At 36.6% G+C, this 13,013-nt stretch overlaps 1 protein-coding gene across 4 annotated transcripts in view; it reads right to left on the bottom strand.

Moving 5' to 3' along the window:
• ERMARD (ER membrane associated RNA degradation) overlaps positions 1-13,013 on the bottom strand; it is a 38,310-nt gene that overhangs the window by 10,570 nt on the left and 14,727 nt on the right. For all 4 annotated transcript variants that reach the window (XM_027854862.1, XM_027854860.1, XM_027854858.1 and 1 more), the window contains 6 exons: positions 12,815-12,844; positions 10,440-10,508; positions 6,717-6,890; positions 5,248-5,331; positions 1,641-1,720; positions 412-540 (listed from right to left, as the gene is read on the bottom strand). In XM_027854862.1, coding sequence (XP_027710663.1) covers positions 412-540; positions 1,641-1,720; positions 5,248-5,331; positions 6,717-6,890; positions 10,440-10,508; positions 12,815-12,844 — 566 coding nt within the window. The remainder of the gene's footprint in view (positions 1-411; positions 541-1,640; positions 1,721-5,247; positions 5,332-6,716; positions 6,891-10,439; positions 10,509-12,814; positions 12,845-13,013) is intronic.

Raw genomic sequence — 13,013 nt, forward strand, 5'->3', positions numbered from 1 at the left:
CCTGAACTGGTGCAAAGTGAAATGAGCAGAACCAGGAGAACATTGTACACAGTAACAGCAACATGGTACAATAATCAACTGTGAACAATTTATCTATTCTGATCAATACAAGACAATTCTGAAGGACTTATGATGAAAAATGCTATCCACCTCCAGAGAAAGAAATGATGGAGTCTGAATGTAGATCGAGGCGCAACTTTTTCAATTTCTGTTTTTGTTTTATTTCACAACATGGTCAACTTGGAAATATGTTTTGCATGATTTCCCATGTATAATTGATATTACATTTCTTGCCTTTACAATGGGTGGAGGAGAGAGAGAATTCAGAACTCAAAAATTTTTCTTTAATTAATGTTAAAAAAATAAATAATAAATTTGAAAAAAATTACAATAATACTAAAAATGACTTACTTTGCTGTGGGAGGATTATCCAGTAAGTTACTTAAATTGCAGTCACCTTGTGACATGTAATGTTGGAGTTCAGAGGAAATTTTTATAATCAAATGATAACAATTACTGGCTTCAGAATTGCCTTCTAATCTGAAAAATACAAAATTTTAGATTTATAACTAAAATTTTAGAAGTTCATATTTGACTAAATGAATATGCAACTAATTTGTATAAACATTCTACTTTTCATGACTTTGTTACATAATATCTCTTGTATAAAATCAACACCAAATCCTTTGAGTAATGAACAGGTACTGATCAGCAAATATTTTTTTCAGTGATGTAACAATGTACTTTTGACATTTAGTTTAGTTTCGATTCAATTTCAAGTAGCTGCCTTTTCAAAGCCTTTGAAAAAGACATATTTGCATTATATACACATTAACACACACACACACACACACACACACACACACACGGCAACCTGAATGTTAATAGTTTCTTAACCTATAACTTGAGGGCAGCAATGTTTCCTTAATGAAATGTATTATTTCACTTGAAAAAAATATCTATAAAATGCTTAACTAGGGAAGATTTTTTTTCCGTGAAGGACTGCATGTAATTTCATTATTATTTAGTCTTCTAAAGAGATGAAGTGGAATTGGCACTGTAGAAAATAAAGATGAGAAAAACTGCTAGTCCAGACCAAGCATAAACAGAGGAGGTCTATAAAACTGAAGATCACTCAAATGACAATGGAGAGGGACACAGTAGGCAAGAACAGGGTAGAACACATTCTAAGTAAAGAATTACAAAAGAGAAGTAACATGAAGGATTTCATCAAAGAAATACATGAGCAAAAAAAAAGGGGGGGGGGCCTGGGTGAGAGCATTTTAGTGAGAGCAAGAGATAACTGAATGTCCATCCAACTCCACTGGTACCCTCACTCCCTAGAACAAGAGGCAGAGGAAGAGTAGCAACCCCCAGCAGCATGGGTGGCTCCCCAGTGGCAAAATCATAGCAAGACTGAACAGGAGTTGCAAAAGATGAGCAGGCAAGGTGGGTCGTGGCCTGCAGCATTGGAGGAAATGCCGACCTTGATGAGATCACAGATTCATGTGAGTATCTAAGTATTGGTCTTTTAAAAGCTTCTCCGAATAAGAATGAATTTTAACACTAAGGATCAAAGGCCATCTGACTCCATGACTGTACAACATTTGTCCTCTACCTTTCTTTAAATTGAAACATACCTGGTTTCTTCCTGAACATGTTCTACTGGCACTAATGGAAGCTGAGGCCATATTCTGATGCTTTTCTCACAGTACAGAATCTAGGAAATAAAATATAATTAATTTTAAGGAATTTAAAGATATTTTCTGATAAATATATTTTTCAAAACAACAAATTTATAATGTAATGCATGTGAGAAACTCATTAAGCTCTACTTTTAGTATTTTAGCCAAAAAATTAGCATAAGTAATTCAGCATTTTACTGACTGGTATGCATAAATTGCAAGTAAATTATTAGAAACACAGAACAAGTTCACAATTAAGTGATTTAAAGTAATGACTATTGTGGATACACATTTACAATGTCTCCTTAACACCCTGATGTGCAACTACAATGACCTTGGCCTAGAGTTGAACTCTAGGTCCTAGAGTTGAACTGGATGTTCAGCAGACATCTTAAACCCAACATGTCCCAAATTGAGCTCATTATCTTTCCCCCCAAGCCTTCCCCTCTTCCTCAGTTTCCTATTTCCATCTCTCACAGATGCCCCCTTCTCTCCTACAGGTCCTCAGTCATCTCACACCTCAATCACTACAAGAGTCTCTGGCTGCTCTCCCTGCCTCAGTCTCTCCCCACTCCAGTTTCTTCTCCATTCAGCTGTCAAACTGACCTTCCTAAAACACAGGTCTGACCATGTCACACCCCCTAAACTGCAGTGGCCCCCTATCACCTGCAAGATCAGATCTCAAATGCACTCTTTGGCTTTTAAAGACCTTCATAACGTGCCCTGACCTGCCCCAACACCTTTCCAGTCTCCTTACACCTAATTCCCCTCCAAGTACCCCCAATCCAGGGACGCTGGCCTCCTCACACAAAACAGTCCATCTCTTGACTCTGAGCATTTTCACTGGCTGTTCCCTATGACTGGAAATGTCTCCCTCCTGATTACCCTCTGGTTTTCCTGAAAACCTTCATCTTCCTTCAAGTTTCAGCTAAAGTATGACCTTTTTTTTTTTTTTTTTGGTCTAGGCAATAGGGTTAAGTGACTTGCCCAGGGTCACACAGCTAGTAAGTGTTATGTGTCTGAGGCCAGATTTGAACTCAGGTCCTCCTGACTCCAGGGCCAGTGATCTACCCACTGTGCCAAAAAGTATGACCTTCTGCAAGAAGCCTTTCCCAGTCCTTCTTAATGTTAGCAACTTCCTTCTGAAACTATTCCCAATTAGGTGGAACAGTACATAGAGCCCTAGGCCTAGAGTCCTTAAGAAGTGAATTCAAATCTGGCCTCAGATACTTACTAGATGTGTGACCCTGGGCAAGTCACTTTACCTCTGTTTGTCTCATCTACAAAATGGAGATAATCATAGTACCTATCTACTAGGTTTCTTGTGAGGATCAAATGAGATAACAATTGTAAAGTGCTTAGCACAGTGCCTGGCACACAGTAAGTGCTACATAAATGTCATCTATTATTATATATTTTGTTTGTACATAGTTGTTTGCATGTTGTCTCCCCCCTCAGACTGTGAGCTCCTTGAGAGCAGGGACTGGTTTGCTTCTTTTTCTTTTTTTGTAGAGGGGAGGATTGCCAGTATTCCCAGTGCTTAATGCAGTGCCTGGCACATAGTAGGTATTTAATAAATCCTAGTTGACTGAGTAGGAAAATGCATCTCCCTACCTTCATCGAGAGGGGTGAAAATAGGTACAGCATATTGCATGTGCTGTCACTCATGTTGATGTGTTGGTCATTTTTGAACTGTTTTTTCCCCTCTTCTTTAAAAAAATCTTTGTTATAATGAATGGCTCACTTCACAGGGAAGAAGGGAAGGAAATATTTGGAAATGAGTGTTACATTAAGAAAAGACATCACTAAAAGTGAGAATTTTTAAAAGAAAGAAGAGCTCATTGGTGACCTTGGGGAAGGCCATTTCAGTTAAGTGATGAAATCAGATGTCAGAAAGGACTGATAAAAGTACAAGTGGAGGCAATAAAGAAAGGAAACTTTCATTTTTCCTCTTCCTGGGGGTTCTGCTGTGAAAGGAAGGGAAAATATAAGAAAGAATATGAGGGGATGGCCGTACCACATTTGATTTTTAAGGATGGGAAGACCTTCAGGTGTGTGTAGGCAGTAAAGAAGGAGCCGGTAAATAAAGAGAGGCTGAAAATCAAGGAGAGAAAGAGGAGATGATCAAAAGGGCAAGCCCCAGGAGGAGACAGGATGAGGATCAGAAAGCCCTGAGATCGAATTTGAATCTTGATTCTGTCATGTCATAGCTGTGTGACCCTGGGCAATTCACTTAACCTCTCAGACTCAGTTTCTCCATCTGTAAAATGGGAATAACAACAACAATAATTAATGTCCAACAGGCAACTGGTGATGCCTAGCTAAGGACAGAGACTGGGGTTAGGTATATAAAATCTATGAGTCATTTATGCAACTAAATCCATGGGAGCTGATGAGGTCCCTGAGAGAGAAAATACAGAAAGAGAAGCTTAGGAAGCTTAGGACAGAATCTTGGGGAAGACTCTCATTTAAGTAAAAGGGATGTGATCTCAATGATGAACCAGCAAAGGAGCCTAAAGAGTGGCTGAAACGGGAGACCACAATAGAGAATGTCACAAAGGCCCAGAGAGGAGAGAGCATATGAGAGGAGAGATGGCCACATGTTAAATGCACCAGATATTAAAGAAGGATAAGGACTGAGAAAAAAAATCAGATCTGGCCATTAGGAGATTATTGGTAACTTTAGACAGAAGAGTGTTATGGTCAGAAGCCAGAATACAAAGGTTTGAGTAGTGAGAGGAGGGGATATGGAGGCTACAATGTAGACGCCTTTTCAATGATTTTATCTGAGTGGCTGGCAGGGTCAAGCGAAGCTTTTTTAAGGATGGGGAATGCCTGGGCTCTTTTGAAGATGGTAGGGAAAGAACTAATAGGTTGAAGGTGAGAGAAAGAGAGGCAGGGAGGGAGAAAATAAGGGAAGAAAAGAGAGAAGAGGAGAAGAGATGAAGAGGGAGAAGGAGAGGGAGAGGATGAAGAAGAAGAACTGAGAGGAAAAGAATGATTGAGACTGCAATGTGCAGGCGAAGACTGAAGGAGATAAGGTTCAAAGGCAGCTCAGTAGTCAAAGACTAGAGAAAGGAGAGAGTGGGGACTATATCAAGATGTTTCAGAATGAAGAGAAAGAGACAGAAAGCTCACATTAAATGGTCTCGATCTACCCTTCTTCTGAATTGTCTGAAATCTGATCTTCTAAAATCTAAGACCATGTCACATTATTCCTAATTTTCCTTTCCTTGTCTATTACAAATCTTAAGCTAAAGGAGGCAATGTCTCCCTCTTACCTTCACACAAAGTTCCATCATTTCTACCCCATTTTGTGAGAATTAGATCCAGACAAGTTCCTCAAGTTCAGCATTCCATATTTTGAAGGATTAAAAAATCACTAAGGCAAGCCAAGACATTATTATCTCCTCTGGTTTTTACAGAAAAGAGTTCTACAGCACATTGATTGAAGTTCTCCGTCACTACTCTACCATGACTTGGTTCCAGGCTTATAAATGAACAAGTTCAACAAAATACACATACACAAAAAATTATTCTTTTAGGTAACGTGCCTTCCTACCTTTTTTTTAAGCTGAGAAACTGGATGGAATTGAGAACAATAGCAATTTGCACAGTTGATTAAAGTTTTGATTGATGCATTCTCCTGGTTTTTAAAAAAAAAAGCACAGATTAAGCTTAATCACTGTAACTTTTGTTTTAACTCATGGCTTTCTAACACCAAACTGAAAGTCATTTAAAGACACAGGCTTCCCAGAGACCTTACCTCAAAGAAAAGACAGGGAAACAAAATGAAAAAAATTTGAAATGAAATTTGAATGAAATGAAATGAAAAAATGAAAAAAAATTCTTCATTAACATTCTGTGAAACTTGAAATATAAGGCCAGATTACAGCCAATGATAGTTTTAATTTAATAAATAATAAGACATTCTAACAAAATTTTTTTAAAATGACAGCTTTAATAATAATTATCTTGGTATGTCCCACCCCTAGACAAATTTAGTAGACATTTAGAGAATCTTTTATATATTTACTAGCTTAATATACAGTTTTGAAAAAAGATTTTTTTTTTAGTTCATAAAATGATAGAATTATATACTATTAGAGCTAGAAGAGATCTCAATGATCCTCTAGTCCAGGGTTCCCAATCTTTCTCAGTTCCTATACCCCTTGGCTTTCAATAACCCTTCCTATACCCTATGCCCTTCTTATATGAGGTAGGTAGGCAGCACAGTGGACAGAGCACTGGGCTTGGACTCAGGAAAATCTGAGTTCAATTATGGCCTCAGACTTACTTACTAGCTGTGTGACTCTGGGCAAGTCATTTAACTTCAGTTTGCTGCAGTTCTCTCAAATGTGAAATGGGGATAACCTGCCTCACAGGGTTGTTCTGAGGCTCAAATGAGATCCTATTTGTAAAGCACTTAGCACAGTACCTGGCACATAAATGCTTATTCTATTTCCTATCCCTTCCCCCCTATACAATACATGCAATAAGAAATGAAATAACAAAATTAATTTCAATAGGATAAGAGTTCTTCCATATTCCCGACACCATTCCATAAGTTTCTCACGCCCCAGGCTGGAAACCCGTATTCTAGTCCAAACTTCTCATTCTACAACCAGATGAAGAATGTGAGAGTCAGAAAGGGGAAGAGATTTGCCCACGGTCACATGAATTGTTGGATGTCACATCAGGAGCAGAGAACCACGTTAGGGTTCTCTACCATACCACACAGCTCCAGTTTTTGACAATTCTCATTAGCATTTAGAAACACACAGAGACATATTTCTAAGAAGTAGTTTAAACAACTTCAAATTAAATTAACAGAAAATCTGTAGACAGATCTGTCAAGGAGAATTTTTAAAAAGAAGTCAATAAAAAGACTCCATTCTCAATTCTCCCTACTAGCAGAGAAATAAATGATTCAAAATAGAACTGAGAACTGGCTGTATTTTAAAGTAATCTTGTTTTGTGCATACCTGGTAGCAAATATAACTGACATTAATTTTCCATAAATAATACTACCTTAGAAACTGATAACACATCTTCTCCAACAAATCTGAGTAACAGTACAACGGAAAAGGCAAGTAGCTGATTTGTAACCTCCTTTGGAAAGTCATTTAAGTTGATCTCCCCGTGGCTTAAGCGATCTCTTACACGGGGGCCTTCTTGATGGTTCAAAAAATCCCAAAGAAACTCCTGTCAGGAAACAAAAGGAGATAAGACACTTGTAGTCTTATCAGTGTGAACTGCGAGAAGCCAACTATAGAACAAATAACAAACTTCCACAGGGCAATACTTTTGAGAGCAATCATTATAACATAAACAATACACTGTTGGTACATGTTTCCTACCATAAAAATCTTTCTTTGGCAAAGGATCACAGGATTTAGAGACAGAAAGAACTTTAGAAGTTATCTAGTCCAGACCCCTCATTTCACTGATAAGGAGAGGGAGGATCATGAAAATTCAATAACTTGCTGAAGGTCATTCAGGTAATAAATGGGTCAGAATCAAACCTGGATCTTCTATCTCCATATCCAGGGCTCTCAAGTACTACTAAATATAGAATCCTAACTTCCTATAAATCTTTTGCAAACACCTATTTCTTACAGTGTATTTTGGGACAAAACAAAATAAAACAAGCCAGAAAACAGTCAATGGGATTTTACATGTTTCACTAATATGCATAATATACTGTGCAACAATTTATTAATAATATAATCTAACCACTTCCGTCTTGATCTAAGTAAGGGGTTTTTTAGGTTTTGTTTTCATTTTGTTTTATGTTTAGGCATGAATTAAGATCCCTAAGAAATCTGGGGAAAATTTTGAATGAGTTACAGTGACTAGAGCTTCTAACAGCTATTGGTAATGATTGTTTATAAAACTTTTCTCTGCTACCCAACCTCTCTCCAGTTAAGTCTACCAAAATGTTATTGATCTCTCTTTATATATACCTAGACTTCAATACTGTCCACAGCATTGTCATTCTTTCCACTTGTCACTCCCTTGGCCTTTTGTCTTTCATTTTGAGGCTCAAATAAATTGAAATAGTTATTTTCCCCTCCTCAATAACGTGGAAATGGAATACATATCCCCTTCCCCTATGTGTCTACCCGCTACTTTCCCCTCCCCAGGTGGTGGCAATTGCTCTCAAAGGTTTTGGGCAAAAAAAAAGGTTTGAAAAATACTTATCAGTTCAAACTACCTCTGCTGCCTCTGAACTTAGAGTTGGCCTTTTGTTGCCAAAAGAGGCCCCAGAGAACTATTGGTCTAATACTTTATTTTACAAATGGCAAAGCCCAAAGAGGGTAAATGATTTTCCCAAGCTCACATATCTAATAACATAGCTAAAATTAAAGCTAGTCTCTTGACGTCTTGTCCAATATATTTTCAACATAAAATTCTGAAATATCTTCCTAATGTACATACAATTTAAATAGAAAAAGGGGACAGACTTTGGTCCCTAATAATTTTCGCTGAACAGAGATGTGACTCACTATTACATATTTTCTGATTAAATTATTGCTGGTAGACTATAAAACCTGAACAAAAAAGCTAGATAGCTAGATGGTACATAATAATAGTAACAGCAGACATCTACATAGTGTTTTAAGATTTACAAAGTACTTTACATATATTATATCATTTGAATAACGTATTTATATATCATTTGCTCAGTCATTGTATATTTACCTAGAATTCACACTGAATAAATTCTGCTCAAGATGAAAATAAAGTATATTTAGCTGATAAGGGAGATCTAATATCTTTTATTATCTGCCATAATTATAGCTCTCATAGTGGTATCAGCATTGCTGCCAACTATTCTATAAAATGGAGCCATAAACGAAATTCTAATAATTGAAATTGCAGTATACATGCACTGGCAAGTGACTTGTCTCCGATACATGCCTCATGACAATGATGTTCATTAGAACTGAAGGTACAGTGAGTCTCCACTATTTTACAGGTAGATCCCCCACATTAATCTTCATTACTCTCCAGGCAAACTCTGGACCTTCTCTACCAGGCCCCAGTCTTCAACAGGAAACCAACCTTGCAATGGGTGTCTCTGAAATGATCAAGTTAATCCTCAAAAAACCCATTACCTAAGATTTATTCAAAGCCTTGCTATCTTAGAGAGGCTGCCAAAGTCTGCGTTCCCAGGTGCAGCCATCAAAACCCATGAGAGGAATTAGACAAAGACTTCAGTGGAGGGCAATGAACTGAATTACCTATTGAAACAGACCTTTCATAAGCTAAATTCACATAGGCACGTCCAAATAACTCAGAACGATAACCTACACATAATTTTGACTACAGTGAAATGAAATTATATTTAGAACAGTATGAAGCAGCCTTTATTTATCAATATTGATTTAGGAGATTTACAGAGCATTTTTCCTGCAAGAGTTATAAAAAGAAGTTATTGTGTATTTTTGTTTCAATGAATTCATATTGCACCAAATGGCATTCACATAAGAATACATCTTATATTTGGCATATACACACACATGTATGTGTATGTAGGTTTAGTTTAATTATCCAAAATGCTCTGTTAGAATACATTTTTAATTTGATCCTTTGTCCTCAGATTTTCCAACACATAAGAGCTTCTAAGGTAGAAATAGCACAATACCTGTCTGTGCCTCTCCACACTCATGTTATTTTGGATACTAGGTTCATGGCTTTCCAGAAGAGGCAAGTGAGCTACAAGTAGTGCATTACTTCCTACCGGATGTATGAGGTAATTAATTTCTTAGACGAGCAGCTGACTGATGACATAGGAAGCTGCCTCTGCAGCTTTTCCTACCTGCTAACTCCTTAGAAGGGCCCTGGGCTAGGAGAGTGCTAATGCTTTGGTGCTCTGGTCTAGGACTATGAGAATCCAGTCTGAGCAGGGCAGCCCAAGTGTGTGTTACCTCCCTGGAAAATAGGACAGAACAGGGAAAGCAGTCAGACAGTTTCCTGCAGCTAAGCAAACTCTCTGGGCCCTTCTTCTCTTATATATAAAACTGGTCTCTGACCATTCCATTCTGGAGCTGGAGGATAAAGCTCTGCCTTCCAGGGTCAGGATGAATGGAAGTCATGGTGAGAGCCATCATGACCAACACTCCACTGGTTCAACAACCTCTGAGGACAACTGAGAAATATTTGTAGCGCATTAGTGTCTCTCCCTCCCTTTCTATCTCTCTCTTTTCTGCTCTTACTTTTCTTTTCCATTCTTTACTTTTTTCTTCACTTTCTCTCCTTTTGCCATTGCTTCCCCTCCTTGCCTCTATTTTTTCTCCCCACTCTTTTTTCAACCTTTAACTTATAACTTTCTTGTAACTTACACCTCTTTTTTATACCTTTTTCTGCCTATTTTTTCACCTTCAATTTTACCATACAATTTTCTCCACTTCTCTTCATTTCTCTCATTTAGCCACACATAGATAAGAGCTTACTAGTCCTATTCCCTCCTCTTCACCAACCCCTTTCCCCACCAAAGAACAAAACAAAACAAAACAAAAAACAAACAAACAAAATCCTCGGGACATCTCCCTTTTAATCCACAGTGTTACAGAAATTCAGACATCTAGAAATCTGAACCAAAATGCAAGTCAGGAAACATTGCTTTGAACATATATTCTGGAAGGAAATCTCTTAATCCTGGCCAAAGTTAACTACTTTTATTTTGTTTTGACTAAGTCATTTCCATACATACAGAATGTTAAATTTGGAGGATATTTAATACTTTACCATAGCAGGTTCTCCAAGGAAAAGAGGAAGATGATTGATTTCATCATCACTCAATTGTTTTGCTAATATCTAAAGAGACAAAGAAATAAATTGTGAATGTACCACAAAGACTCACAATAATTACTTCTTAACAGTGGTATTACTGAGACAAAATAATACTTCTGGGAAAGTATTTAAAACATGAAAAATGAGAGAACTACTGAACTTCACATGCAGATTTTACTTTTAAATAACTACGAAATTGCAATAAGAAGTGTTTATTCAGTATAGACTAAAAAAAGCAAATATTTATAAACGTTTTAAGATTTAAGAACTGCATTTCTCTAAAACCAAGGGTAAGCATTTTCAATAATGCAGATCAGGAGTGAAGCAAGGCTGTCCATTATTACCATATTGTACAACTATTCAATATTGTACTAGAAATGTTAGCTACAGAAATAAAACAAGGAAATTGAAGCACATAGCTAGTGAGGAAACTATTACTTTCTGCACATGATATCATAGTTTACCTAAAGAACCTTAGAAAGCCAACCAAAAAACTAATAGAAACAATTAACAACTTCAGCAAATTTACAGGATGTAAAATAAACCCACACAAATCATTAGCATTTCTGTATTATTGCCATCAAAATCCATAAGGAAAAGATAGAGAAATTCCATTTAAATTAACAACAGACAGTATAAAAAACTTGGGGGTCTACCTGCCAAGTGAGACACAGGAACCATATGAACACTATTTCCTCACACAAATAAAAACATATCTAAAGAATTAGAAAAATATTTATTGTTCATGGTTGGCCAAACCAATACAATAAAAATGACAACACTACCTAAATTTACTTATTCAGTACCATACCAATCAAATTACCAAAGAATTACTTTATAAAGCTAGAAAAAATAATAGCAAAATTCATCTGGAGGAACAAAAACTCACGACTATCAAAGGAATCAATGAAAAAAAAAAAGTGGGAAGGAAGGAGGCCTAGCAGGACCAGATCTCAAACTATGCTACAAAGCTGTAACATCAAAATGATTTGGTACTGGGTAAAAAATTGAGAAGCTGATCAATGGAAAAAATTAGGTACACAATATAAAGAAGCAAATAAACACAGTAACTTAATGTTTGATAAATTCAAAGATCTCAGCTATTGGGATAAGAACTCACTATTTGAAAAAAAAAACTATTAGGAAAACTGTAATGCAATCTGGCTGAAACTAAGAATAGGCCAATATCTCATATCATATAACAAGATAAGCTCAAAAATGGTGCATGATTTAGGCATAAAGAGTGATATCACAAGCAAATCAGTAGAGAAGAAATTACCTTTCAGATCTATGGCTAGGGGAAGAGTTTCTGATCAAACAAGACAGAGAGGTTCACAGGAGATAAGATAATTTTGATTATGTAAAATTTAAAATGTTTTACACATTAAAATCGATGCAGTTAAAATTAGAAGAAAAGCAGGAAACTGGTGGGAAAACTTTGTAGCAAATTTCTGATAAAGGTCTCATTTCTCAAATATATAAATCAAATTTGTGAGAATAAAAACCATTCCCCAACTGATAAATGATTAAAGGATATGAACTGGCAGTTTTCAGAGGAAGAAATCAAAGCTAACAATAGCCATATAAAAAAATGTTCTAAAACACGAGTAATTATTAAAGAAATGTAAATTAAAACAACTTTGAGGTATCACCTCACACTCCTCAGATTGGTTAAGAAGGCAAAAAAGGAAAATGACAAATGCTGGAGGGAATGTGGGAAAACAAGCACACTAATGTGTTGTTGGTGGAGCTGTGAAGTAGTGAATCATTCTGCAAAGTGATTTGGAACTATATCCAAAATGCTATTAAACTGTGCATACCACTTAACCAAGAAATATCACTACTAACATACCCCCAAAGAAATCAAAGAAAAGGAGTCACATGTACAAAAAAAAAAGTCTTCTCTTTTCCAGACTCACTTATTTCAATAAATCCTCAAACAGAATTATCTTGAGGCCCTTCACCATTCTGGTTGTACTCTTATGGATTCTCCAGCTTATTAATGTCCTTCCTAAATGCATGGTGCCCAGAAATAAACATGTTATCTCAGGCACAATCTGACCGGGGTGAGTACAACAGGACTATGATTTCCTTGGTCCTGGACACTTTGCTTTTATTAACATAACCCAAGATAGCATTAGCTTACTTTGCTCCCAGATAACACTGTTAATTCAAATGGAGCTTGCAGTTCACTACAAAACCCTGATTTTGTTCAGATGGACTGTTATTTGGCCATACCTTCCCCCACCTTGTACTTCTGAAGTCAGTTTTTTAACACAAGTTAAAAACTCCATTTAAAGAAATTTCATAAGCATTACTTAACTACTTACTTCATCAAAGGTGGTGTAAAAAGCTGTAGACTTAAGAAGAGAAAAGAAAAAAATTAAAGTAAAATGCAGGTAGAATAACAGTATTTAAACAGGAAAAAAAAATTAGTGCATGGTCACAAATCCTAAACTGTCTTTGACCTCCTATGGTTGGGAAGGCAATGAATAAACTGATTGAATAACAGCATATTATAGGAGACCT

Source organism: Vombatus ursinus, unplaced genomic scaffold, assembly GCF_900497805.2.
Source record: "Vombatus ursinus unplaced genomic scaffold, bare-nosed wombat genome assembly UNPS02010639.1, whole genome shotgun sequence".
Classification (NCBI taxonomy): domain Eukaryota; kingdom Metazoa; phylum Chordata; class Mammalia; order Diprotodontia; family Vombatidae; genus Vombatus; species Vombatus ursinus.